Source organism: Actinia tenebrosa, unplaced genomic scaffold (genome assembly GCF_029948245.1).
Source record: "Actinia tenebrosa isolate PJP-AT-01 unplaced genomic scaffold, QUT_ActTen_1.0 PGA_scaffold6__47_contigs__length_16458017, whole genome shotgun sequence".
Classification (NCBI taxonomy): domain Eukaryota; kingdom Metazoa; phylum Cnidaria; class Anthozoa; order Actiniaria; family Actiniidae; genus Actinia; species Actinia tenebrosa.
In genome coordinates this window covers 15,311,297-15,335,343 of record NW_028292583.1, presented here as the reverse complement: position 1 = coordinate 15,335,343, position 24,047 = coordinate 15,311,297, and the positions used below count along the sequence as shown (strand labels likewise).

Genomic DNA, 24,047 nt, shown 5'->3' with positions numbered 1-24,047 from the left:
AGTTAATGGAGCGCAATGGTTTGGAAACTCCTTAGAACAAAGCTATTGTTTTGTGTTTGAGGTTGAACCGTACCATCATGTGATACTAACCGTGCACAGTGAACCTAAGAAAGTATGGCTGATTTCCTTATTATTTTCATGTATGAACATTTAGAAAGTGAAAACTTCCATTTGATGACCAAAAACCATGTGGATTAATATTTTTAGATGATAAATAAGAAAGCATGAAAAAAGACAATTTCCGTTTCAATAAACAATTAATATTTAAGGATAAGTAACAAATGATAAGCATTTTACAACGTTTTTTAAGGGGGGGGGGGGGGGACTTCTGTATTCTCTAATACTGTGAATAAACAGAACAACTTGTCCTTCTCTGTGCACGGTCAACCTTTTATAACAATGGATAAAGTTGAACAAAAACCTAGAACCTTTGGTTTACCAACCATTCCGCTCCATTAACTATGGTGTTTACTAAAAATTGTGATAATATCATCAAAAAGAATGAAATACAAGAGAACAAATTTATGCATTAGTCAGTGTAAGGTACAAAGGTTTTTTTTCCTCATTGTTATGAAGAATGCTCTCAAATTTACCTCAAGAGATAAAAAATCTTATCCTAAGAACATCGATATCACATGTAAATAATCATGTAAATAGGCTAGTTGTGGTCTGAAATGGAAAAGCATTTTACTCAAAGCAACTTTGTTCATTAATAATGAAATGTTCAGTGATGATACGGAGGATAGCCAGGATACGGGTAGCCAGGGGCACCAGGAGGTTGATGTCCGTGATGTGGAGGCCCAAAGGGTCTAGTCAGACCATCGACGGCAGCATGAGCAGCAGCATTGACCAAGCCAGCTGGACCTGTTGGTCCCATGGGGGGAGGTGCTCCTGGATAAGGAGAATACCCTGGCGCAGGAGGATAGTGTGGGTTGCATGGAGGTGGTACCTGACCAGCCGGGTAGTTTCCAGGGTATGGTGAATGATGTTGATGCGGCGGTTGTGGGTGGTGAGGATGAGGATGATGATGATGATGATGAGGTGGAGGAGCCCCCATTGGCTGACGAGCAAGAATGGCGTTCCTGGCTTTTTCACGATCAGAATTAAAAGTGATTGCTCTGTCCAGTTCATGGTGGTTGGCAGGATCGACAATGATATGTGCGATTGATTCAACCACCTTCACTTTACTCTTATCGAAGCTAAACGAACTAAGGAGCGGAACCACTTGCCCACAAGTCGCTTGTGACATTTTTGGAACACATATTTGCACCGCTTCAAGTTTCTCATCGTCAAAAGAAAATTCCCTCACTAGCTCGGCAACTTGGTCGGCGGAAATATAACCATACGAGATCGAAATACTGGATCTCAAGACATCAAATTTCTCGCTTTTAAAATGCTGTTGTTGTAATTCTCCCTTAATTCTATTGAACGTCATAGGATCCATCGTAAATCGAATTGGTTCGGTCACTTTTCGTTGAACGTTTCACGGCGTTTGATAACGGCTGGTCCGTAGCGAGCCAGAAGCAGGGAGACAATTATTTTCCGTTTCGGAATTGCTATGCTTTCGCAAGATTCACTTGTGTCAGCAGGTAATCTCGCTGTCGATGGATCGGATCACTGTGTGTCACACAACTGACCATATCACATGTACTCTTTGGTCACTTCCTGTTCTTATTTACTTGCCTTTTTCTTTTCTTTATTTTTCTTTTGTCACACTTTTTTATTAATTTTTTAGGGGAGACTTGATGCTAAAGGTTCCTTTGAGTACTGTATTATGCTTCATTAACTAGAATAGTTTCCTATTTTTCTCAACTCTTTTTCAATATCAATTTACCATAGTCATGAGTATGTGTAACTAGTTACAGCTTTGAATGAAAATATCACAGTGAATACTGATCGATCATGCATTGGATAATAAAAGAGATCAAGTATCGCTTTAAAATTCGTAAATTAAAAAACAATCGAAAAATAAAAGTAAAATTAAGCTAATAAATGTACGTGTGTGCAAGCTGTTCCAAAATGGCCCAGTCACGGATGACATTATTGGCCGTGCCCTTTGCTTGCTCAATAATCTATTTACGGACTTTAAATAAGGAATCTTGAACGTTAAGATTCCTGTTGCGTCAAGGAGAAAATAAAAGCATAATGCAAAGGTCAAAGTTACGAAATATTACTCGATGAAAACTACCGAAGATGATGAACATACTCTCTTGATGTTACAGTGGTAAACTATTGGCACTTACCAACCCATGTAACTGGAAGGGCTTCACTGTGAAACAGTATCAACTAAAGGTCCTTAAAGCGTGACTCACTTATTCTTTGGATAGTCAATCCAAACCCAAATATCGATGGGAAAACAAATCTGAACTCACGACATGCACTTGCATGACACCCTAGCCGCACAAGTTATTGCTTGTTGGCAGCCTGCCCGCTAGACTCCGACTGAACTATCTGCTTACCGATAGAAAAATAGCCAGGCCAAAAAAAAAAGGGTTTTTTAAAATAATTTTGTTTCTATATACTGATTTCCCACCGACATTGACAAAAAAGCATTAACTCATAAAAAAATGAAAATAAAACCTGTTATGACGAATAATATCATTGTATTCCCTGAAGATGGGCACTAATGCCCGAAAGCTCGGAAATAAATTGTTTTTGGTTAAAGAAACATCGATTTAACCATTATAAAATCAACTTACAAAACAACACTTGACATAGTTTCAGCCGTCATTCACTTTTTCAATTTCTTCAAATTAAAATTCGTTGTTAGCGCCAGTTGTGCTTAAGCTCGCTGAAAGATTAAATTAAAGCTGGTTGAAAATTAAGAACCTTAAAGAGCAATAGTTTTTCCTTCATCGATGAACACACAGTGCGAATAAATTCTCTCAACCAATCAAATCACTTCGTTTAAAACCAAATCTATTCGAAATTTTTTCTCGTGAGCACTAGTTTCCATGGTCTCTTCGTTCAGGAGGAAGACTCTGGAGTTTAAGCTACTGCTGTTTCGGAGCATTTTGAGCTTTGAATTTTGATAATTTCAATACTTAAGTACGGTACTTTGGTATGCTATTGTATAACGATTTGATTCAAAGATGTTAGAGTTCTTGGGCTTCGTTTTGGTCGCGTCCATCTCGGTCACTATTTCAGGTTTGTAACATAAGGTCTTTTTAATCTAGCATCTTTTAGTGTAAAAGAGTCAGTTGTCCAGTATTTACCGATTATATCAGAACGACTTCGTGTGGGAAATGAGAAAATATTTTCAAAAGGTTAGCTTATAATGTACCACAAAACCTCGAGAATTAAAGCATGGGTTATAATAACCTCTTTTTGAAAATTTGCTCGCAAGAACAATTTTTTGATGATTTGATGTCTGCGGCAAAAAGTGGTCTTTATCTTTGGGCCCGTTCCCCCAATTTAGGTCTATCTCCTTACAAAGCTTTAAAATCCTCTAGTCTTTATCACAGGGCATTGTCCTGATGCAACGCGTGTGCGCAGGTCATCAAATAACAAATCTTTCACTTCGATAGGACCTGTGTATTCAGATAATCCCATCAAACCAGGCTGCCTCGTTGAAGATAAATTCCACAATGTCGGGGATAACTTTACAGATCAATACTGCAGTGAACAATGCCAGTGTTTGGGATCTAATGGTCTTTACATGCCAGTATGTTGGCCGCTGTGTCTGATGTACCCTAGTGATTGTCCCGAGGGTCAGTTGGTTCGTGTAAATATTATACCCGTAGGACCACCGGGCAGCAAGTGTACGCGTAAAGAAGCCGAGTGTACGATGATTAATGGACGGGAGAGTATTCAATACTAATATTAACACTTTTGTAGAAAACACGAAGCTAATAACCAGCATAGGGGGGCGGGTTTACGTAGAACCGAACCGGAAGTAGAAAGATAGTTTATGAAAACCAGAAGTGAAAAGATTGCGTTACGGGAATGAAAGTGCATAGAAACTTTGCTAAAAAGTTGTAGTTGCAAATGGCCAATGAGAAAGCAATGACAACGAAAAACTGTGACTTTACAAAGCATCGAATTGTATTTCTTAAGGCTTTAATGCAGTTTATCATTTTCATGAGATAACAAATAAGTGCAACGAAAATAAATTGTAAGAGTTTGGTAGATGAAAATCAGTGTCAATTTAATGATGGATTTGTTTGATCAACACTAGTTATTTTAGCTAACCGCGTATGATCGCATCAGAAGCCATAGCTATAGAGAAATTGAGGTGAAACTGGATCGCTATGAAGATCCGCGACAAAATAACTAGAAATAACAGTTGGAAACAAGCAGAATTATACAAGACTGTCAAAACCGACCTAATCTGATTCAGAACACCGAGACGCACGTCAGCATCACAGACGCAATTTTTACCCGCCAATTTCTAAAATTTTTGCGCGACCTCTCCAGCTTGCTCACAAGGATGTATTTTACAATTTGAAATAAGGGAGCCGACAGCAACAACTGACCATATCTTGTCTGCGCATCGAACACTGTATTTCTTTTTTACTTCGTGTCTATAAAAACAGAACTAATTCCTGCGAGAACGCTAACGAAAGTAACCCCTGGTTCTGGAGAGCTTTCCGCTCTGACTTGCCGTTAGACATACCCTTAATAGAGCTTATTTGTTTTAACCAAGTGTTAAATGGTGTTAAATATTGGCAGTGATCTCCGAGACGTAGCTTGCGGTGAGATCTCTTAGCTCGGCCAACGCGCAGTCTTCTGGTAAGGGGAGTTTACTGATGTGTGGTACGATTACGTGGGATGGAAGAGGAGTTTCTTCTTCGAGCGACAGATCACCCTAATAGTATAGAAAATGATACCATTAAAATCCCAACAGTCGTAATTCTTTCGTGATTTATACCCACAGGAAACTAATCATTTTTGGGTCACTAGGGGTGAGTTTATGAAAGGGGAGGTTGTTCCAAATGTGCAATAAAAAGTAGAGAGAGTCTTGCCCCCCCCCCCCCCCCCCCCGGATGTGCTGACGGTCTCTCATCTACCATTTCGGAGATGGAAAGCGAAGTGCATTGTGGTTTTGCTTGGGTACAAACATCTTTTGTTCTCCGTGCTTTGTATGGCGTTGCTCGTACCTAAGCTAGACCAAAATGGATTCTGTATGTCTAAATCAGAAAAGGTATTATCCAAAGAGTTTTGCATCAGCTAACATAAAAAGGTATCTTTGATAATTATTAAGAAATTTGATGAATATTTCTTGCTGAAACAAGTGAGGTTACAAGAAGAGGATCTAAATGGTAGAATAACTGTGATATTCACCAGTTCGCTTGTAGCCACCTTCAGATAGTTAGCACACTGCTTGGCCAACTCATATTGGCACAATCTAGAAATAAAATATCAAAGTAAGCATTCATTCATTTATCACAAACCAAGCACTCTCGACTAACTAGCTCACCTGTCTTTAGCAGACGTTGATGGTAAGTGATTTATTCGAATGCAGAGTGATGACACTTGCATGTGGATCTCCTCGAAGTTATATTTTGTTGGTTCAAGAGAACCCTGTGAAACAGAAAGAAAGTAAAAAACATAAATAAAACCTTGTAACGTGACTCTAATATTACAATCTGAGAGAGTTCTCCTAGTAGTTATAAATAGGCGTACACGTCGTAATCCTCTTACCTCAGTAATTGCCTTGAATTTTTCTGTGACTTTCAGGAAATCTAAAAGTACCTTTAAAAAATGGTGAGATAAACTATAAGTCACCAAGGAATTGCTATCATACCTGAGGTATTCTAGCACCAGTACCCCAAGAGATGAGGACGAAAATCAATGACCGAGAAGCACGGGAGCGACATATCTTCTGAAGCTCAGAGTATTGCTATGTATAGTATATTAAAGGTTTGTTATGCATACCTGTCCTCCACTGGCCCAGTCCTTGACGGTGGAGCTTCTTTCTCTTGGTTCGAGTTCTGATAGAAGTGTGTGTAGGCTATCGAATTCCTCTATAAATGACGATGAATAATTTAATAAAAAACGGATGAAATAATAGAAAGGAAAAGTAAATAAATATGCATAGTGAGGTACCAGACATTGAGGAAAGAAAGGAAGAGAAGCAATAAATAATGGGAAGGAGAAAACTATGGAAGGGTGGTGGATTGTAAGAGGGATGGGTGGATAATGGGAAAATGGTTTGCAAAATGAAAAAAATCTGAAATAATAGAATGGAAAGAAGGTAAGTGACCATGATGAGATACCAAGCATTGAGGAAAGAAAGGGAAGAGAAGGAACGAAGGATGAAAGGGAGAAAACCGTGGATGGAAAGAAGGATTGGTGGAGAATGGGAAAACGGTTTGCAAAATGAAAATTGGATAAAATAACACAATGAAAAGGTAAGTGACCATGATGAGGTGCCTAGCAAAGGAGGGAAGGAAAGAAGGAATGAATGGGAAGAAAGGACGAATGGGAGGGAAAGGAGGAAGGAAGAAAAATATGGGAGATGAAAAGATGGATTGGTGGAAATTTGGAAAAGGGAATCATGAAGAAAAAGAAAAAGGAAAAAGGAAATCAGAATCAATGCATTATGGCCTGAAAGCCAAAGCAACTAACCATTAATGATTGCATCGCTTGCTATCTTGGTAAGAATCACTTGATGACCACGATTCCACTGCTGAGACTTGAGGAGATGAATAGCCTCTTCATGTGGAAGATCGAGATAAAATGCTCGAATAGCCTAGAACAATCACCACAGATACATGTTACTATTAAATACCAGTATTAATAGTGGTGTTGGGTCAGGAACGATAACGAAAGGGGGAGGGGGAGGGTATTAAAGAACAACGGGTGACGGTGGAGAGTGACAGTAGTTACCTTAGCCTCGTGTATCCACTCATCAGGGATGAGAAGTTTTTCTTTTAAAAACTGTTCCTTTCTCATGTAATCCTCTGTGGTTGATAACTGGCAGTGACGACACAGGAGCGAACGAACTGCATGCTCACGTCTATAGTCGATTTTAAAAAAAGGATGTTATTACATGGCCATGAGTTAGACATTATTCATTTTGGTGCAATAACAGTTGCTTAACAGTTGCGCAAAAGAAGACACATGAATATGTACATTAAAGTACATCATCCTTCTCTCTTGACTTAGTCAACTAGGAGACAGAGTGAACCGTTAATGGATGGCATCCTGTTGAACTCATGTTTGAACTGCGTCAGTCTCTCCGCTTGGTCAACTGACGTTCCAAGCAACTGTACAATCGTTACGCAACTTTACAAAAACATGTAAATCTGTAAGAGTAATCACTTACTTTAGCCTGTCTGCCATGTGGAGAAGCACAAAGGCAGCCCACTCCCACAGTCCAAGTGCTTCCAGCTGAGCAGCAAAACTACTGTGTAATACTCCGCCATGGTACGGGGACAGGTGTGAGTAACCAATTGATTCGAGGGCTTGAGACAGATGCCAGCTAAACGTAAAGAAAGGCATACTTCTAAAGAAAATATTTTTTGCTCTCTACAGATAGGCAAAGAGTAAACGACAATCTCGTCTACAGAGGGTAGATTCCTCTTTGTCAGAACCAAGGTCGTAAGGGGCTTAAAATACACAATCTCGTTCCCAGAGCCCTTATTTCTTACTGCGCATGCTTGACGAAATATGCGCAGTACGAAATAAGCGCAGTAAAAAATAAGCGCGCTCTGGAACAGCTCGTATACACCTGTTTTCAATTTTCGGTCGGAGATCTAACTAAAATACGAAAAATCGCAATTCTAAATCAAATGTTATGCTTCATATTCCAATCTAAAAGGAAACTACATTGCTCGGCTGTGAATATATTGCGATTTGCAGCATGCTACTCGGTCTCAGATTGCAGATTTCAGATCACTGACCGACAACACTCTTTGGAAATAGGTGTATTCACTTTTATTAACCACTCGCATGCAAGGTGAATTACTATCTCTTACCTCTGTCTGTAGTCTAGTTGATGAGATGTATAAGTAGCTGGTGCTATCGCTCGCTCCAGTCTGTGTGACCTTTTACAATATAGTTTTAGGAGATGATAGCACGTATCACGCACATTGCCTGCCTTTTCGTTATCCTCCTCATCGTCTTCTTCACGATAGGGAGGGTTAGGGGGTGCACCGTATTGACCGTAGCTTGTTCTTCCCTAGAATTAAATAAATATAAAGAGACAATCAAAAGTGTGTGCGATAATAACATATATATTACAAAAATATCCCACAAAAAATATTATACGACGATACGTTTCAAAACGACATTTTTGCTGACCAATTAATTGGCTGAACACCTAGCCAATTTACAGAGGTCTAAGATTGGAAATATAGAAGTAAATGAAGTCGCCGAAACATGGAAAGCACTCGAATAAATGTCTCGAGGGCACAAAGATATAGACCGACTTAAATCTGGCTAAAATACTCGCTTCACACCACACCAACCTTAAAGGAGTCCTCGTAGCTGGCCAGGACATCTGAAATTCTTGTAGTTGGCATGTTTTGATACCTGGAAAAATCAAACAAGTTTTAAATTAGTGCTACCAAGTTTACATGACTAAAATAGTATGAAGAATGCTTTCCTGAAAGAGACGAAACGCTTTCAAACCTTCGTTCTCGAAATCTTCCGAAACTTCCGCATGCAATTTTCCCGCCATTTTTTTCGAGTATTGGCAGAAGTATTAGAAGGAAGGCCTTTCATGTTTTTGAAACAAGTCTACCATTTTGCCGCCATTTTTTCGAGCATGCGCAGAAGTCTTAGAAACGCGTCTGCGGCCATTATCATTTTTGGTGCATGCGCAGTAGGTGTGCGCTAGTGCTGACTTACCACATATGAACAGCAAGGGTTCTCTTCCAGTCCAGTCCCTCACAGGCATTCACAGTCTCGCTCGATGTTCGCCATACCATACAACCGGCCAGTAATGCCAGTATTTTAATTCTCTGTTCTGCAATGTAATCATCAGCCTTCATTTGCTCCCAGACACTCAGTTGTTTCTGTAGCAGATACCTGACAGTTGCGTTACCAGTCGCTTGTGATAACAGTAACGCCAGTCTATGATCTCGATGCTGCTGTGCAACGTGACAAGCTTGGCTTATCTGTCGACCTGTCACGTGACTCCATATAGCAGCAAGATAATCGCTTTCCTAGTAATATACACCAAAACAATACTGTTAGCCGGCTTGACCCGTTATCACCTAGTGAATATATAAAAAATGAATATAACATATTTTCACGTAAGTCACTTTCCTCAACATTTTTACCTCAAAGTTTGCTCTATCCACTTCTGTTTTTACCCTGTCTTTAGCAGCATTGAACAGCCATCTTGACAAAGCTTCTCTTCGAGCCAAGTGATATTGATATGAGTCCCTATCTTCTGATACCTTCTCGTCTTTATCTTCATCGTCTTCTCTTAGGTGTCCCCACAGAGCGACAGCAAGATCCCAGACAAGGCTCATGTGCTGGGCAGACTCGTGGAGCGGACCAGAAGCTGTAAGGATAAGAATTAAATTCTAAAGTTTCAATCATTGTAGCTGTTGTTGTTGTTGTTTTCGTTGCTGTTGTTGTTATTGTTGTCGTTGCTGTTGTAATAGTTCGCTACTGATGCTGTTACTGAAGTTGGGATATCTCACTGTTACTGATGTTTTTGATTTATTTATTGTTGTTGTTGTTATAACGGTTAGCTACCGTTGTCGCTACTGCTGTTGTTTTATTTCCAGTGGCGCTTTTACTGCGGTAAGCTGTTGCTGCTGCTGTTAGTTTTGTTCCATGAGCTTTTGCCATTCTGTTGTATCTTTTGTCGTTGTTCCAGTTGTTTTTGTTGCTGTTGTTGCTGTTTCTGCCGTTGTTGTTGTTGCTGTCACTGTTGTCTTTGCTCCTTTTTTGTTGTCGCTCTTCAATAAGTAATCTCAAATGAACCATGTACTTTTAATAATGCAATTATCTTACCCAAAGATTCCGTGTTTTTTCTGGCAATTCTCGCATGATGATGAAGGGCCTTGGTACTCCCAGAAGGCTCAAAGAAAGGACATCCATCTTTACTTGTTGATGATTTGCTGTGTTCTAGTTCGACTTCTAGTGACGACACATGCTGTAACTATAAGACAAAGACATGTTATCACTTTTAATAGCCCTTTATAATTCATAAAGCATAGATTGGAGGTGTCACAAGTTTTCAAGTAATTTGAAAGGCGTGAATCATTGGTGTTTCGCATATTGTTCCAACTACCAGCAAATTTAATTTTTTTGAATGTTCTTTTTATAAAGTTCATAAGAAAAAGTTTCCATAAGAAAAGCATAAAATTATTTATAGGTTGTTCCAGGGAACACCAAAGATTGCCATAGTGACCTTACCAAAGCACTTTCATTATCCTGTCTCAAGTGTTCAGCAATGTTCAGTCTCTCAATGACCACTCCAAATGGAGAACGCCCTTCTTGTGCTTCTGACACCAATCTTGACTTAGAAAACAAAGTATCTCCAGTGTGAGATGACTGTACTAGAGCCGATGTCTTTTCAGTCTTCGACCCAAGAGGTTTCCCACTGTGGACTAGAGAAAAGCCAGGTCCCCATCCAACACGGAAGGATCTTCCCATTACCAGCCCGAAGTCTGCTAACTGCTCCTCTTTGCCATCTGTGACAGACATTTCTTTAGGGACCAAATCCCTTTGTTTAGCCCTGGCCCCTACTAGTTTGGTTCCTCTATCAAATGCACTTCCGATAGCACTTGGTAGCATTATCTTGGCTTGTGGGGTGTCTGATGCAACTGCATGTGGGATGGGGTACTTCTGTGATAAAAATCCTGAAGAAAAATAAATTTATCTCAGCTAACGACTAATGGTTTTAGTCCTGATTTCTGCACAAAAATTACCCTGTTTTTCTAGATCGTTATTTTCCCAAGTAACTCTGTATACTCCTATCTCAAAAAATGCTGGTCTGGGATCTGAGATGGGCGATCTGAGACTAAGCGGAATTTTTGTGCTTTTATCTTTTCTGGCTGAAATACGAAAAATCACTTTTCTAACTCAAGTTCATGTGTTTCATAAATTCCTGAGAATTCATTTAGCAATTGATAGCAAATTATTAGTCAAACCTAATTAAAGCTCCATAGTTCAACTCGTGCAAATATTAATACTATTTAAAAAAGTGAATGATACTAGGTCGAAGACTACAGTACCTATCTTTGGACTCCTAAACAGCACAGACGAAGACTGTAAAGTTTGTCCAGCAAGATCAGTATGCTTGGTAACCTTTGGTGACAACATTGGGCCAAGCGGAAGGGAACTTCTCTGACTTCTCTCGTCAAACGATCCACTTAATAAGGACTTGACCATGGATGTTTTCTCCTTAGGCAGTGGTGAGAGGACAGATGGTTCAGATTCACCAAAGAAGGAAGCTTTCATGACCTGCATTCGATGCGCGCTCACACCAAGTGCTGTGGCCAGTTGATGGCTGGCTGGTGATTCGTTCATGTCCTCATCATCCTCTAACACCTCATCTATAGAACACAACAATAGTTTATTCTCAAAAATTCTTGAAAAAATACAACCTACTTTACTCTGCTTACATTTGGTTGAGAGGAAAACATTTGAGGATACTTAAAATCAAAATATTTTGAAAACTTTTTAACGATGTACAAAAAAATGTAGACATCTGTAGAAACTGAATCTCGAGAGAATATTTTTATTTTTCAAGTAATTAATCTTAATACTTAATGAAATGTAACTTTAGGATATGTATGTACTTTAGGATACTACTTTTAAAAGCAGTCCGCCTTAAACCTGGATGCTGTTTATTTATACTTTTTCAAAAAGATATGATAATATTTCTATATTAATTATATTTTATCTCTGCTTGGTGAAACATGGCAATAACAATAATCAACTTTTTTATTTAAGCTAAGAAGATTTACCAGGAAAAGCCTGGTTTTCCAGATCATCTTCATCACTATCCTGGTCTTGCATGCTTTCTGCAGATCTCTCCTTCTCTTGTTCATATGCCTCTAGCTTGGCCTGCTGTTCTTTCAACTTCTGTAGCATGGCTAACTTTTCCTGGGCTATTGCCTCTTGAGATTCCTTCAGGACAAGACAAGAATTTCAAAACTGTTATTCCCAAACAACAAAGAATCAATCTAACAACACCCTACAAATAACTACCACATCTACAAGTACTAACAACTCAATATTATATTGTACCATTAAGGACCAAGCAGTGTGTTACCAATGTCCTGACAGTACTCATCACCTACCAACTACTCAATAATTATTCTACCACCAGACAACCAACCAATGCTCTACAACCATCCTATCTATAACGACCACCTACCAACAACTCAACATTCTACCAACATCCTACCAATAACAACCATCTACCAACAACTTGACATTCTACCACCAACAACCAATGCATTATGCTCTACCAACATGCTATCTATAACCACAATCTACCAACAACTCAACATTCTACCACCAACAACCAACCAATGTTCTACCAAAACCCTATCTATAACCACCATCTATCAACAACTCAACATTCTACCACCAACAACCAACCAATGCTCTACCAACATCCTACCAGTAACAACCATCTACCAACAACTTGACATTCTACCACCAACAACCAACCAATGCTCTACCAACATCCTACAGTAACAACCATCTGCCAACAACTTGACATTCTACCACCAACAACCAACCAATGCATTATGCCAACAGCCAATCAATGCTCTACCAACACCCTACCCCTAACTAACTACAATATCTGACTTGTAATGATATTGATTAATCCATACTTTAGTCTTGGTGGTTTCCATGTCAACAGGTGGTCTCTTTAGTTTCTTGATTGTGCTCTCGTCATCCAAGAATTCATGGATTCCATACTTAGTGAAATGTTCAACCTGTGGAGAAGATGAACCCATTCAACAAATGAATACAGCAGCACTGGAAAATAAACAATAGACAGACAGACAGACAGGCGGACAGACAGACAGAAACATGGACAGACATACAAACTATCATAAAGACAGATAACCATTCAAATATGGAGAAACAGACAGACAGGCAAGCAGAAAAACGAAGTCAATTAGACAGAAAGAAGGACAGCCAAAAATATGACAGACAGATGAACACATGTATAACAGATTGGCAGGCTGAGACACAGATGCTTGCACTGATGGACCGACAGGTAGACAGACAGACATATAGTCCTGACTAGTGCAAAATGGTGTATATATTTAAAAAAATATGTAAAAAATTTTTCAATCTACAAGTAAACCGACTCCAGAAATCGAAAGAGAATGTCTTATTTAGTAACTACTGAAAATTTGAAAGTAATATGTTTAATATTTTGGGAGTAAAATTTTTTAAAAACACTATAAATTACAAAGGAATGCATGGTTGAGTGGTAAGCCTTGCCACGCGACCATACATTTCTTTGTAAATCATACCGCTTTCAAAAAAAAGATATAGATCAGCCTATACATGTAGCATGTGCTGATGCTACTCCTTAACAATTGTATCTAAGCTCGGTGGTCTATTGAATACTTACAGTAAAGACCCAGGTACCAGACTCTGGTCTGTAGTCAACAAAACAAGCATCTAGTTTAGCTGTAGCAGCTTCAACTTTCTCCAGCCATCCTTGAAGTCTGAGTCTTTCTGGTGTCTAGGGGAAAATGGAAAGAGAAATTAATTCAAGGGGGAAAATTTACAAAAGAAGTCTGCTCTGACTGGAATCAGGGCTAAAACCAATTACCTTGATTGGCTGGTGTGTGGTCTTGTCATTTGGCCAAACTTTCAGTAAGGTGATTTCAGCTTTCTTGTTCAATTCCTGTCCAACAGGAGGTTTGTTTGGGTAGCTGTCTGGGTAGACTTCAATCTCTCGACGTCGGAAGAAAACTGAAAAACAAGCAGGAATAAGGAGTGAGGTTTGTTCTTTATGCCAGCTGCGATGAACATATGATCAATGAAAATATAATGAAAAACAAAAAAATGGATTAATAGGTAGATGGTGGCTGGATGGGATGGAAAGGATGGATGAACAACATCAGATAGACAGATGCATGGGGGGGAGGGGGGGGGGCAGATGAGTCAATGGACCAATCAGTTGGTGGATGGGACAGAACAGGATAGATGGATGGATGGACGGATGGATGGATGGATGGATGGATGGGATGAACGGATAGATGGAACGATGGATCGATGAATAGTTGGGCGGCAGAATAAGGTGAGAGAAAGAACATTATTAGATGCAATACTCACCTATCTCATCAAGGTTGAGATCAGCAACATTAGTTTTACCCAGAAACTTTACCTCTCCATAACCGTCCCGGCCCACAACAAAATCCGTCACCCATATTTCACCATTGTCATCAATCATTTCATTCAACTCAGGTATTGATGGCTTCGTGTAATACTCAGGCCTGTCAATGAAATCATCTATCATCAGTATTCATTTTATAATTATTGTTAACTCCAGTGTAATGTTTTCCCATTACAGACTATGTCACTTTCTTGGGAATAAGATTTTTTGTTTAAGTTATATCCACATTCATAAATCTAACTTTCCATGCACAACCATTAAACAAAACAACTATGACACTATAGAGAATGACAAATGGTCTGAAATGGGAAAACATTACACTCAATACATACAATATATGTCAAAGTTAGCCATTGTAAAGAGAGAGTAGCCCAAAAAGATGGGACGCAAATATTTTTTAACTCTATATCTTATCGAATGTTTGGGAGTAAAATTTCATGTTCTACCAAAAATTTTAAGCTTGAGTTTGACTGAGAAATTCCATGTTAAAGTTGAATGCCAAAGAGATTAATTCTCTATCTAGATAACAGAATACTACTGGGGTTACTGATTTCTAACATCAGTTTTTCCTGTAATTATAAATATAACATATCAAAATAATACCTTGTTAGTATAATACCACAGGGCTCCAGCCTTAGCCCATCATCTTCTCCTTCAATCTCATCTGTTTCTGTGTCCCTCTCGGTTACCGCAGAATGATTTTGCCTCACATTGAGATCATCAAGAGTATCGTCAAGTCTCTTCTCTCCAGCTCTAGAGAAACGGACACCCATAGGACTAGAACTGTCTTTGTTTGGGTCACTCATCATGGCTGAGCTAGCAGGTGTTTGTGGAGTGTCGGCAGAAAATGTTGACGGCCTTTGTGAGGAGAAGTGATAAGGTGATGCTGCTGATCTTATTTCTGATTCGTCGTTGTCTGAAGGGCGCAGCTGCAAACCACCTGAGGTAAGGGGAGAATCCTGTATAAAGAAAACAAAAGTTTTTTAGCCAAATTATCTTAAGAGGCCATTTATTGTACCAGAAGAGAATAAAACAAAATGGTAATGAGAAAGGGAAAGGAGGGGAAGTGAAAAAAGGAAAGAGATAATAAGAGGGAAAAGAAAGTAGAAAAAAGGAATAGGAAAGAAAGAGAAGGAGATGGGAAAGCAGGAAAAAATGAAAAGTGAAAGAAAGAGATGGTGAGGATAAACACTATCTTTTCTTACTTGTTCAAGACCATTTCTGTTTCTTATGACCAGTTTCTTAACGCTTTTTCGGGGAACAAAAGTATCAGGGCTGAGGCCCACTTCATCATCCAAACCCTCAAAGAGCTTCAGCTACAAGAATACAAAATATTTTGACATCAATCTGATTAATGTAATGACTTGTATGCAGTCCGAACTGATTCTTATACCCCATTCACACCTAAACATTTAGTTAAACTATGTTTTCATTAGGAAAAAATTGAGAAACTAGAAATCTACTGACAATATAATGAAACTTTCTAAAATATTATCAGAGCAAGACAAAGGATAGCTTACATGCATTATTTCACCAAATATTGTGCAGTGTTCGTAGATAGTTTTCGAAACCTTTTTAGTTAAACCACTTTAAAACATGTTTAAGCCTTGGTGTGAATGGGGTATCAAATTAAGTAATGAAAAAGGGCCAACCTTGTTCATAGTATGGCTGTTTATGGGTCTTGGCTTGATTTTAGCTGTAAGCTTAGAAGAAACCTTTGTAAGAAAATAAAGGAAAATCATTATGAAAAACAAGAAATTCATTCTGGATGGCTATGGATAATTTTCTAATTGCATGTTATGTCATCACAGCCATGTTAGTGGTATTTAACAAAAGATTGATTAAAAGCTTTCATTGGTAATACCAAGATGGCTGCCATGTGTTTGTCATCTGACTCAATCTCTTGGGAATACTTCTAATAATGTACCCATCAATTAAGAGAACGCAATGGTAGCACAAGAGTAGCTCAAAATGCTGCATGCCTGCACCATTATATAAAATATTCTTTTTCTTTCTTCCCATAATGCAGCCAATCATAGCATGTTAAATATAGCTATCCTATCAAATAAATATTCATAAGATAAACCATTACCTTATAATGTGAAGGGGATGAGACCTTTGATGAAGCTGTAGTATTTGTCACTGCCTTTTCACTTTTAGCTTTTTCCTTTAGAAAACAAATTGAGCAAAGAGCATCAGAAACTGGAGTATTCCAACACATGCCACATCCAGAAAGATTTCAAGTGCTTGTTGTACTTACTGTCAATGAATTTCTGAACAGCTTGGAGTCTCCAAAGGGAGAGTTGTTGAGCGCAAGAATCTGTTGGTGCATTTGTAACTGTTGCTGTTGTAGGAGAGCATTGTTCTGATTTCTAAAAGACAGAAATAAACTTTAGTATACATACATACACGTAAGTACTTGGATTCTGTACCGGGAACATTAACATTACCTTCCTTTTAACTCTGAAAAGTGGAAATACCCTAGCAGTGAACTGTTTCCTCCAAAGTTTAAGCCAGACCCTTGGCCTAATGCTGTGGAGCCAAAACCTGTCAAAAAAATGAACGTAAAATTTTATATTTTCCTTGGCTTGCCAATACCTCAAGAACCAATGATAGTGATAATTATATTTTTCTTGCACTTTGAGTTAAGTTTGTGATCATTAAAAACATGAAGAAAAACATGCAACAGATCAGCAAGATTTGCAGCCAAGATTCTAGGATAACATCATTTATATTTTAAGATTCCACAAGGGGGCAGTATGCATTTTGTGCATTAAAGTGTGGTACAAAGCACAAATAGCCGGATTCTTCCTACTTTTTCTTCACATATTTCAAACAGAGTTTGTAAAATATAATCCATGACTTACCTGTCTGTGCCAGTCCCCCAGTAAGTCCGGTACCCAGGCCTGTGGTCCCACTACCAAATAGTCCAGTACCTGTTGCACCAGTACCAAAGCCAGTACCTAGAGTACTAGTCGTACCAAATCCTGACTTCCCAAACAGGGATGTATCGGTAGCACCAGTACCAAATCCTGTGGTAGACCCAAGACCCCCAAATCCTGTTGCTGGCTTGTTTAGCTGATTAGCACCTCCAAAGAGACCACCACTCGTGGATGTGCCAAATCCTGTGCTTGTGGCACCAAGTTTACTGTTGAACAGTCCAGTCTTGAATGAAGATAATACAATATTCTGTGAGTATGATATATTACATCTCGTCACATTGTACAATAATTATTGTATACTCATATCACAACCATCACCATGTCATTGTTAACAATAATATCCAATCACAATGATTACTACCACCACCATGCAAATTCATTAACAATAAATAAATTCAATGGGTGGCGTAGTGGTTTACCTCTTGCCTCTCACAACTATGGTACAGGTTGGTTCCCCAGCATGAACTGAATCATATGTGATTTGAGTTTGTTTTAAGTGAAATTATCCTCTCACTTGCCACAATGGCCATCTTAGACATCTTTGAATACTTTCATACAAGGGTTTACAAATATGTCTGTCTAACAAACAAATTCCAATATGTGTGGAAAATGCATCTAGGTTTTGCAGCTTATGCCTCCTGGCTTAGTGCACAAAAGGTCAACTCTACCTACACCTATTTGTATACTGTGATATTATTGAAATTATCAAACAGTAAAAAAGAAAGCATGAACTACCTGTGCTGTGTTTCCAAATCCGGTTTGCCCAAAGAGACCAGTCGCGGCAGAAGAAGCAGGCTGGCCAAAACCAGTTGTCCCAGAACCAAACAGTCCACCAGACTGAGTTGTTGTGGTTGTACCAAACAACCCAGGCTAAAGATATATACATATAATTTATACTTATTGAAATACATCCATTAATACACTCCAAAGCTATAGTCAATAAATCTTTTTAGCTTGGATATACATAGAGTATAAGTAGAGAATAAGTTTCTTTGTTGAGGTATGTTATTATGTTTCTTTTCAAACATTACCACTAAACAATAGCGTTGCGCGCTGATTCTAAAAATAGCTTAAAGATTCGGACAAGCATTGCATTCTGTTTAACCGCTACGAGGATTAGACGAACCGATTTTATTATTTGTACTTAAAGTTACAATAATAACCCATGTAAACTAAGATCAACTGCGATGGGCTGTGAAAATTATCTGCTGAAAGTAAACTTGTAAGTTTGTTTGTCCAAATTTCGCCTTTGTCTTCGTTTTTATGACATCACGGCTGTGCTGCGCTATTGAATACTTCAAAGGTTTTCCTTCTTTCCTTCCTTCCATTTTTCTTCCCTTTTCCCCTCCATTCTCCACTCCCTTTTTTCTTCCTTCCTTCTATTTTTTTACTATAGTTAGCTTCCTAATACTTACAGTCTGTCCAGTACTGGATGTTTGTCCAAACAGGCTACCAGAAGCAGGGGTACCAAAAGCACCGGTACCAAACCCTGAAGTAGCAGTTGAGGTTGTATTTGTTCCAAATAGCCCTCCTCCTGACTTACTGCCAAACAACCCTCCTGTTGAAGTTTGGGCTTGTTGACCAAATAAACTTGTTCCTCCTAAAAAGGGTTGAACAGTAACAACAAGAAATACTCTATGGTCAATGGTTATGCAGTATAATTATTATCAATATGGCAGAACTGTAGAATGCAAACATCAAATTGGTAGAGGCAAAGAAAACAGCAGAGCACTCTGAGTGAGGTGGAGGACAATGATGAAGGGCCCATGTTCCCAAGGGAACCAACAGGACTATATTATTAATATCAATAATTTTGGATTCCCAGGGGAATGAACTTAACAAACCAACTACTGCAAATCAATGGATTCAAACTTGGTGGTAATTTACTCACCTCTCACCTCTCGGGTCTCAGGTTTGATTTCTGGACTCAAAATCACAAGTGCACATGTGAGTAGAGTTTGTTAGGTCTCACCCTTGACCCAAGTGTTTTTCTCCTGGGTCTAAATTGGGTTGGATTCCTGGACTCAGCATCACATGTGAGTAGAGTTTGTTAGGTCTCACTAAGTTCTCTGTTTTTCCCTTCATAAAACCCAACATGGGAAATTCCTCGGCCATTTCCTGACTTAGATATGCCAAGAGGTTGTTTCAGGGTTAGATAAGGTTACATTTCTTTACAGTTTATTACGTAACCAAATGACCCACACTTCCTTATCAAATTATCCTGATTCAGGATCAACCCACCTGTATTTCCAAATCCAGTTTTAGGCTGACCAAAAGCAGAGAAGTTGGTGGCACCTCCACCAAACAGTCCTCCAGAGGAAGCGGTTGTCGTTGTCGCTGTTGACCCTGGAAATAAGCCTCCCGTAGCACTGGCTCCTGTTTTGCGACCCAGAGAGTAATCTTCAAAACGCAGTTCCTGAAAGAAAAAATAAGGTAAATATTTCAGGAATATTCTAGTTTTCTTCTAGAAATCATTTTAATGTCATGTTTACTCAAGGTATTAATGGCAATCAAAATATTTCTATTTAACAAGCAGAATTAAATTTCTATTCTCAGTATTAAGAAATATGAATTTGAATCATGAATCATATCCCTATATCATCAAGACCTCAGCCGTCAGGGCTTTCAGAATATGCCAGCGGCCGGCAGAGCTCCAGCGATTGTTTTGAAGTTAACAACCTGCTATTTTCTTTTTCCTTTAAAATAGTTTCTGTTTCTTGTAGCAGATCACAGCCAGCTACTTTAGAATTGTTCTTAATTCTTAATTAGCTGGCTGTGATCATGATCACCTACTCCAAAACATTCTGAAAGCCCTGCAGCCTGTGACTTTGGCAAATAACATGTAATTTATGATATTCATAGTATATTTTTATTATTTTATTATCATTACCTCAAAACTCTTGCCTTCATACTCTTTCATAACAGTGATACTCTGATGTCTTGTGTTGACTGTAGTGGTGATACCATTTTTGACCATCTGATCTGTGCCATTTACAACCTATAGTGCAAGCGATAAAATTGCTATCAAATGGCGAACGACAATACAGAAAGGTGCAAACAAATTGCGAGCAGATTGCAAGAATTTGGTGTGATCAAAAATTGCAGTAATTGTACATGTTTCTGGGCTGTACTGTAACAACAAACAAGCCCAGTCACAATACAGAATACTAAATACTTGAAAACACAATTTTGGCTTTTCAATTACATGTCCCCCAGGACATTTCTATGTGTTGAAACATGTGGGCTATTGTTTTTGGATCATTAACCAATCATATTCTATCAACTGCTTTAATGTGTTATAAGGCCTCAATATCTACTAAGCATATGTTTTTCATTTTGATATTGAGAAATGAAAAACACCCTAATTATGTTCCAGGAAGAGCATGTGTTGGACCCTTTTAGCTTCTAGTAGTGAAAGGGATAACTTGATCATTGACATGTTGTGTAATATTATAAATCTTACATTAAACTTTAATGGTGTTCCTGCCTGGGCTGTTGATTGTGATCCAAACCCTAAAAGAAACAAGAAATCAAAGGTACTGTACATGTAAGGTACTGTTGATGCTATTGCTGTTATTCTCATTGCACTTGCAATATTATTATTGCAGTTTTACTGTTGTAGCTATTGATGATGCAGACGGTAATGATGATGATGATGTTATCATTGCTTTTGTTGTCAATAATATTGTTGCTGTTGTCAGTGTTGCATCTATCAATGAAGGTGTCATTGTTGTTGTTAACTCATTGTTGTTGTTGTGGTTATATACAATCAACCCTACCTGCACTTTGGAATCCAGTTGTTCCAGCACTAAAGAGAGAGCTCTGTTGTGTACCAGTAGTACCTCCCCCAAATAACCCACTTGTAGTGGTATTAGTAGATGGTGTACCAAATAGAGAACTACCTATTAAACAAAACAGCAGTAACAGTATTTATATTTATAAAACTCATGAATAATTCATGAGGAAGACACAATAGAAATCATTGTTCGTGGAGAAGGTTGTATATCTGATACAAAATTGTCCTGATTTGGATAAACTTTAACTTCAATTTTCTTAGTCAAATTCAATTTTATCTTTAAAATTATAGTAGAACATGAATGTATACACCTAGACGTTTCATAAATAATATACAATATAAGTGGCCGTGTTGTATCAGATATACAATCACTTGCCTTTGGCTTGTGGTTGATACAACAGGGCCACTCATACTGTATATATTACATATAACATGGATCAAACAACTGTCTGTTTCAGTGAAGGCAATTCATTAAATCCTTGTTCAATTCTGCCCTGAGTAGACATTCATATAGGAAATGGAACGGGTTTGAGTGCAGCTTGGAAAAAATATCCCGAGTGCAGTTTAAAATCAAGATTTTTAAACTGCACGAGCTAGAGGCAAGGACTGATATTTATAAAACTGCACTTTTAAAAAATATGAATAAAAAAATAAATTTAAGATCAATGCTTTAAGCGTTTTTTCCTACCTGTTCCTCCAAAACTGCCTGTGGTACCAGGACGCTGTCCAGCATTGAAGGTCGATGACTGGCCAAAAAGAGTTGAACCAGTTGAGGAGGGGTTGCCTCCAAAGAGACTCCCACTTGTCCCAGTAGTTCCAAAGCCTTTTTGAATAAATAAATAAATAAATGAATAAAAGAGTTTATCATCTGTGAAATAATGATCATTTACCTCACAGCTCAAAGACTCACATCCCGGTAAATATTCCTTGATATTCACTTCGCCTTCGAAAAATATTTGTGAATTACCATGTTTTTCAAAAGTGGTCAAGTTAATAGTCTTTGGAGTCAAATATTTTATCAGCAATTTCCCATTTTTGCTCGCCATCAGTGGCATATGAATTTACCTAGTGACAGGTCTATAAATACATAACCCATAACCTTCGAAAACTATTTTATCCATACTATACCTGTACTTGTGCCAGTTGGCTGCCCAAACAAACTTCCTGTCGTAGTTCCTCCTCCCCGGAAGAGGCTTGTTCCTGTACCGGTATTAGTACTGCCACCAAACAGTCCTGTGCCTGTTGGTTGTGTCTGTCCAAATGTTCCAAAGCCTGTCGTCTGGGTGTTGGAACTGCCGAATAGACCTCCTCCACTCGTTCCTGCGGCTGAAAAAAAAATTATATTTATATTTTCATACTGACATGGTTGGTACACACTTTTATCGCTGTATAGTTCAAGCCTGAGGTGGTGAGTCTGATTCTCAACTGAACTAATTATATCTTTTCCTCCGACGAAGGACTAGCGTCCGAAATGTCAGTAAGAAATTTCAGTTTTTTTCAGTAAATCTTTTCACAGTGTATAATTTACCCTTTTATCATTACTGTAATAATAATAATCTTTATTTCCGTTTCCATATTTCAAAATATTTACATATATATACATATATATATATATATATATTAGTGCATTTTTTCTTTCTGATTTATTTTTATTTCACATTATATCTTATGAAAAAAATGCTTTACATTCAAGGAAATGACTAGAGGCTAAAGGAACCGTAAGGTTTTCGAAGTTGGACCCTAGGCAATGTAAGTTATAATTTTATTCAGTAGCTTCAGACACACACACACACACAAATAGCAGCAGAAAAGCGAAGGTGACAACTGTTTCATTAGAAACACCAACACAGCTCACGCTAGTTTTTAGTTAGTTAGTCAGTTAGTTTAGTTATTTCTACTTATATCAAAGTTTCTTGTTCTTAAATCAAATTTCCAGCTCTCGGAGCTAGCATTTTTGTTGATCAACCATGTTTTTTTAGGAAATGAATCTGGCTAGATTGATACCTGAAGTTTGGCCAAAAGGCGATGCCGTTGCTTGAGGCCCAAATGCAGCTGGCAAAAGAGTATCACAGTAAAAGGAATTAATTTCAATATGTACAAAAATAAATTTAAAAATTGTTACATTACAGAATTTATCAAAACAGGTGAATGTGGGGAAATTTGTGTTGACTGCAACTACTTCCTGAAACCAATATTCAAAGCCTTATATTTGGTTTCACTTTCATTTTGACATCTGGTCGAATCTAAAATACATTTCCAATGTATGTACAATAGTTATAACAACTTCACATTACAAAAACTAAAATAACAAACACCTATATCAAGGACTTTTCTTGATTTTTACTTCATAATAAATACGAGAAAATCACAGATAAGTAAAGTATTTACGACAAGATTCGAGTATTTGAAGTTTTCTTGAGAAGTACAGTAAAAAGATTCGTTAGGATTTTCAACTTACTTGTTCCGGTACCAAACGTGGATCCTCCGCCAAATGGCGTCTTGGCAGTGCTTGCAAACATGACTTTACCTCAAAAACTTGCGATCAGTGAAAATCCATCATATGGGAGACAAATAATCGTAAAATAAATCGAGAAATAACGAATATAACTTCACTCAACACGTTAGGATCTATCTGCCAAACTTGAAGAAGATTTCACACCAATATTGCTTGAAATAACGCTTTTAAAGGCTTGTCAAACAAATCTTCGATAAAGTAGAGTCCACTCTAGTTTTTATTGTGCTTATAAAGGCCAATAGTAGGAATAAATAGAATATTACGTGATCAAATTGAACCACTTTCGACCAGTTTTATTCCAGTGCGCGCCATTAAAAAATACCTCTAATATTAGCACTACGCATGCCTCATGCTATAAAACCGCTGAACTCGACCCTTTAGTTTGATTAATTAAATATCGATTGAAAATTGCAGGTAATCCAAGGCTTGATTTAGGACATTAATTTCAAAATTAAAAGATCTAGAATTGCTAGATTCTCTAAGAATCATGTTTTAAATTATCAAAAAATCATA

The 24,047-nt window shown here is 38.1% G+C and overlaps 3 protein-coding genes and 1 long non-coding RNA gene across 4 annotated transcripts; 2 read left to right on the top strand and 2 right to left on the bottom strand.

Moving 5' to 3' along the window:
- Positions 1-539: 539 nt before the first annotated feature.
- LOC116308812 (uncharacterized) lies at positions 540-1,621 on the bottom strand. The gene has a single exon (XM_031719308.2). The coding sequence runs from the start codon at positions 1,442-1,444 to the stop codon at positions 725-727; it is 720 nt and encodes a 239-aa protein (XP_031575168.2). The 5' UTR covers positions 1,445-1,621; the 3' UTR covers positions 540-724.
- A 1,244-nt stretch (positions 1,622-2,865) lies between these two features.
- LOC116308815 (uncharacterized) lies at positions 2,866-4,151 on the top strand. The gene is made up of 2 exons (XM_031719314.2): positions 2,866-3,147; positions 3,528-4,151. The coding sequence occupies exons 1-2, from the start codon at positions 3,093-3,095 to the stop codon at positions 3,818-3,820; spliced, it is 348 nt and encodes a 115-aa protein (XP_031575174.2). The 5' UTR covers positions 2,866-3,092; the 3' UTR covers positions 3,821-4,151.
- LOC116308780 (nuclear pore complex protein Nup98-Nup96) lies at positions 4,043-23,857 on the bottom strand. Its single transcript, XM_089039500.1, has 37 exons — positions 23,478-23,857; positions 23,024-23,071; positions 22,148-22,345; positions 21,708-21,842; positions 21,003-21,125; positions 20,687-20,736; positions 20,114-20,221; positions 19,465-19,639; positions 18,639-18,823; positions 17,959-18,093; positions 17,149-17,446; positions 16,732-16,828; positions 16,542-16,653; positions 16,374-16,448; positions 15,934-15,996; positions 15,487-15,597; positions 14,885-15,240; positions 14,221-14,381; positions 13,715-13,857; positions 13,511-13,624; positions 12,756-12,860; positions 11,877-12,039; positions 11,142-11,462; positions 10,321-10,766; positions 9,916-10,063; positions 9,231-9,457; positions 8,797-9,113; positions 8,415-8,478; positions 7,923-8,125; positions 7,271-7,426; positions 6,832-6,961; positions 6,571-6,694; positions 5,878-5,966; positions 5,644-5,694; positions 5,420-5,523; positions 5,284-5,347; positions 4,043-4,807 (listed from the first exon to the last, which is right to left on the bottom strand). Exons 1-37 carry the CDS (start codon positions 23,536-23,538, stop codon positions 4,658-4,660), a joined length of 5,610 nt encoding a protein of 1,869 aa, XP_088895626.1. The 5' UTR covers positions 23,539-23,857; the 3' UTR covers positions 4,043-4,657.
- On the top strand, positions 22,344-23,110 carry LOC148906184 (uncharacterized). The gene is made up of 3 exons (XR_016121610.1): positions 22,344-22,427; positions 22,713-22,768; positions 22,999-23,110. It is a non-coding gene; the product is annotated as an uncharacterized LOC148906184 (long non-coding RNA).
- Positions 23,858-24,047: the final 190 nt, after the last annotated feature.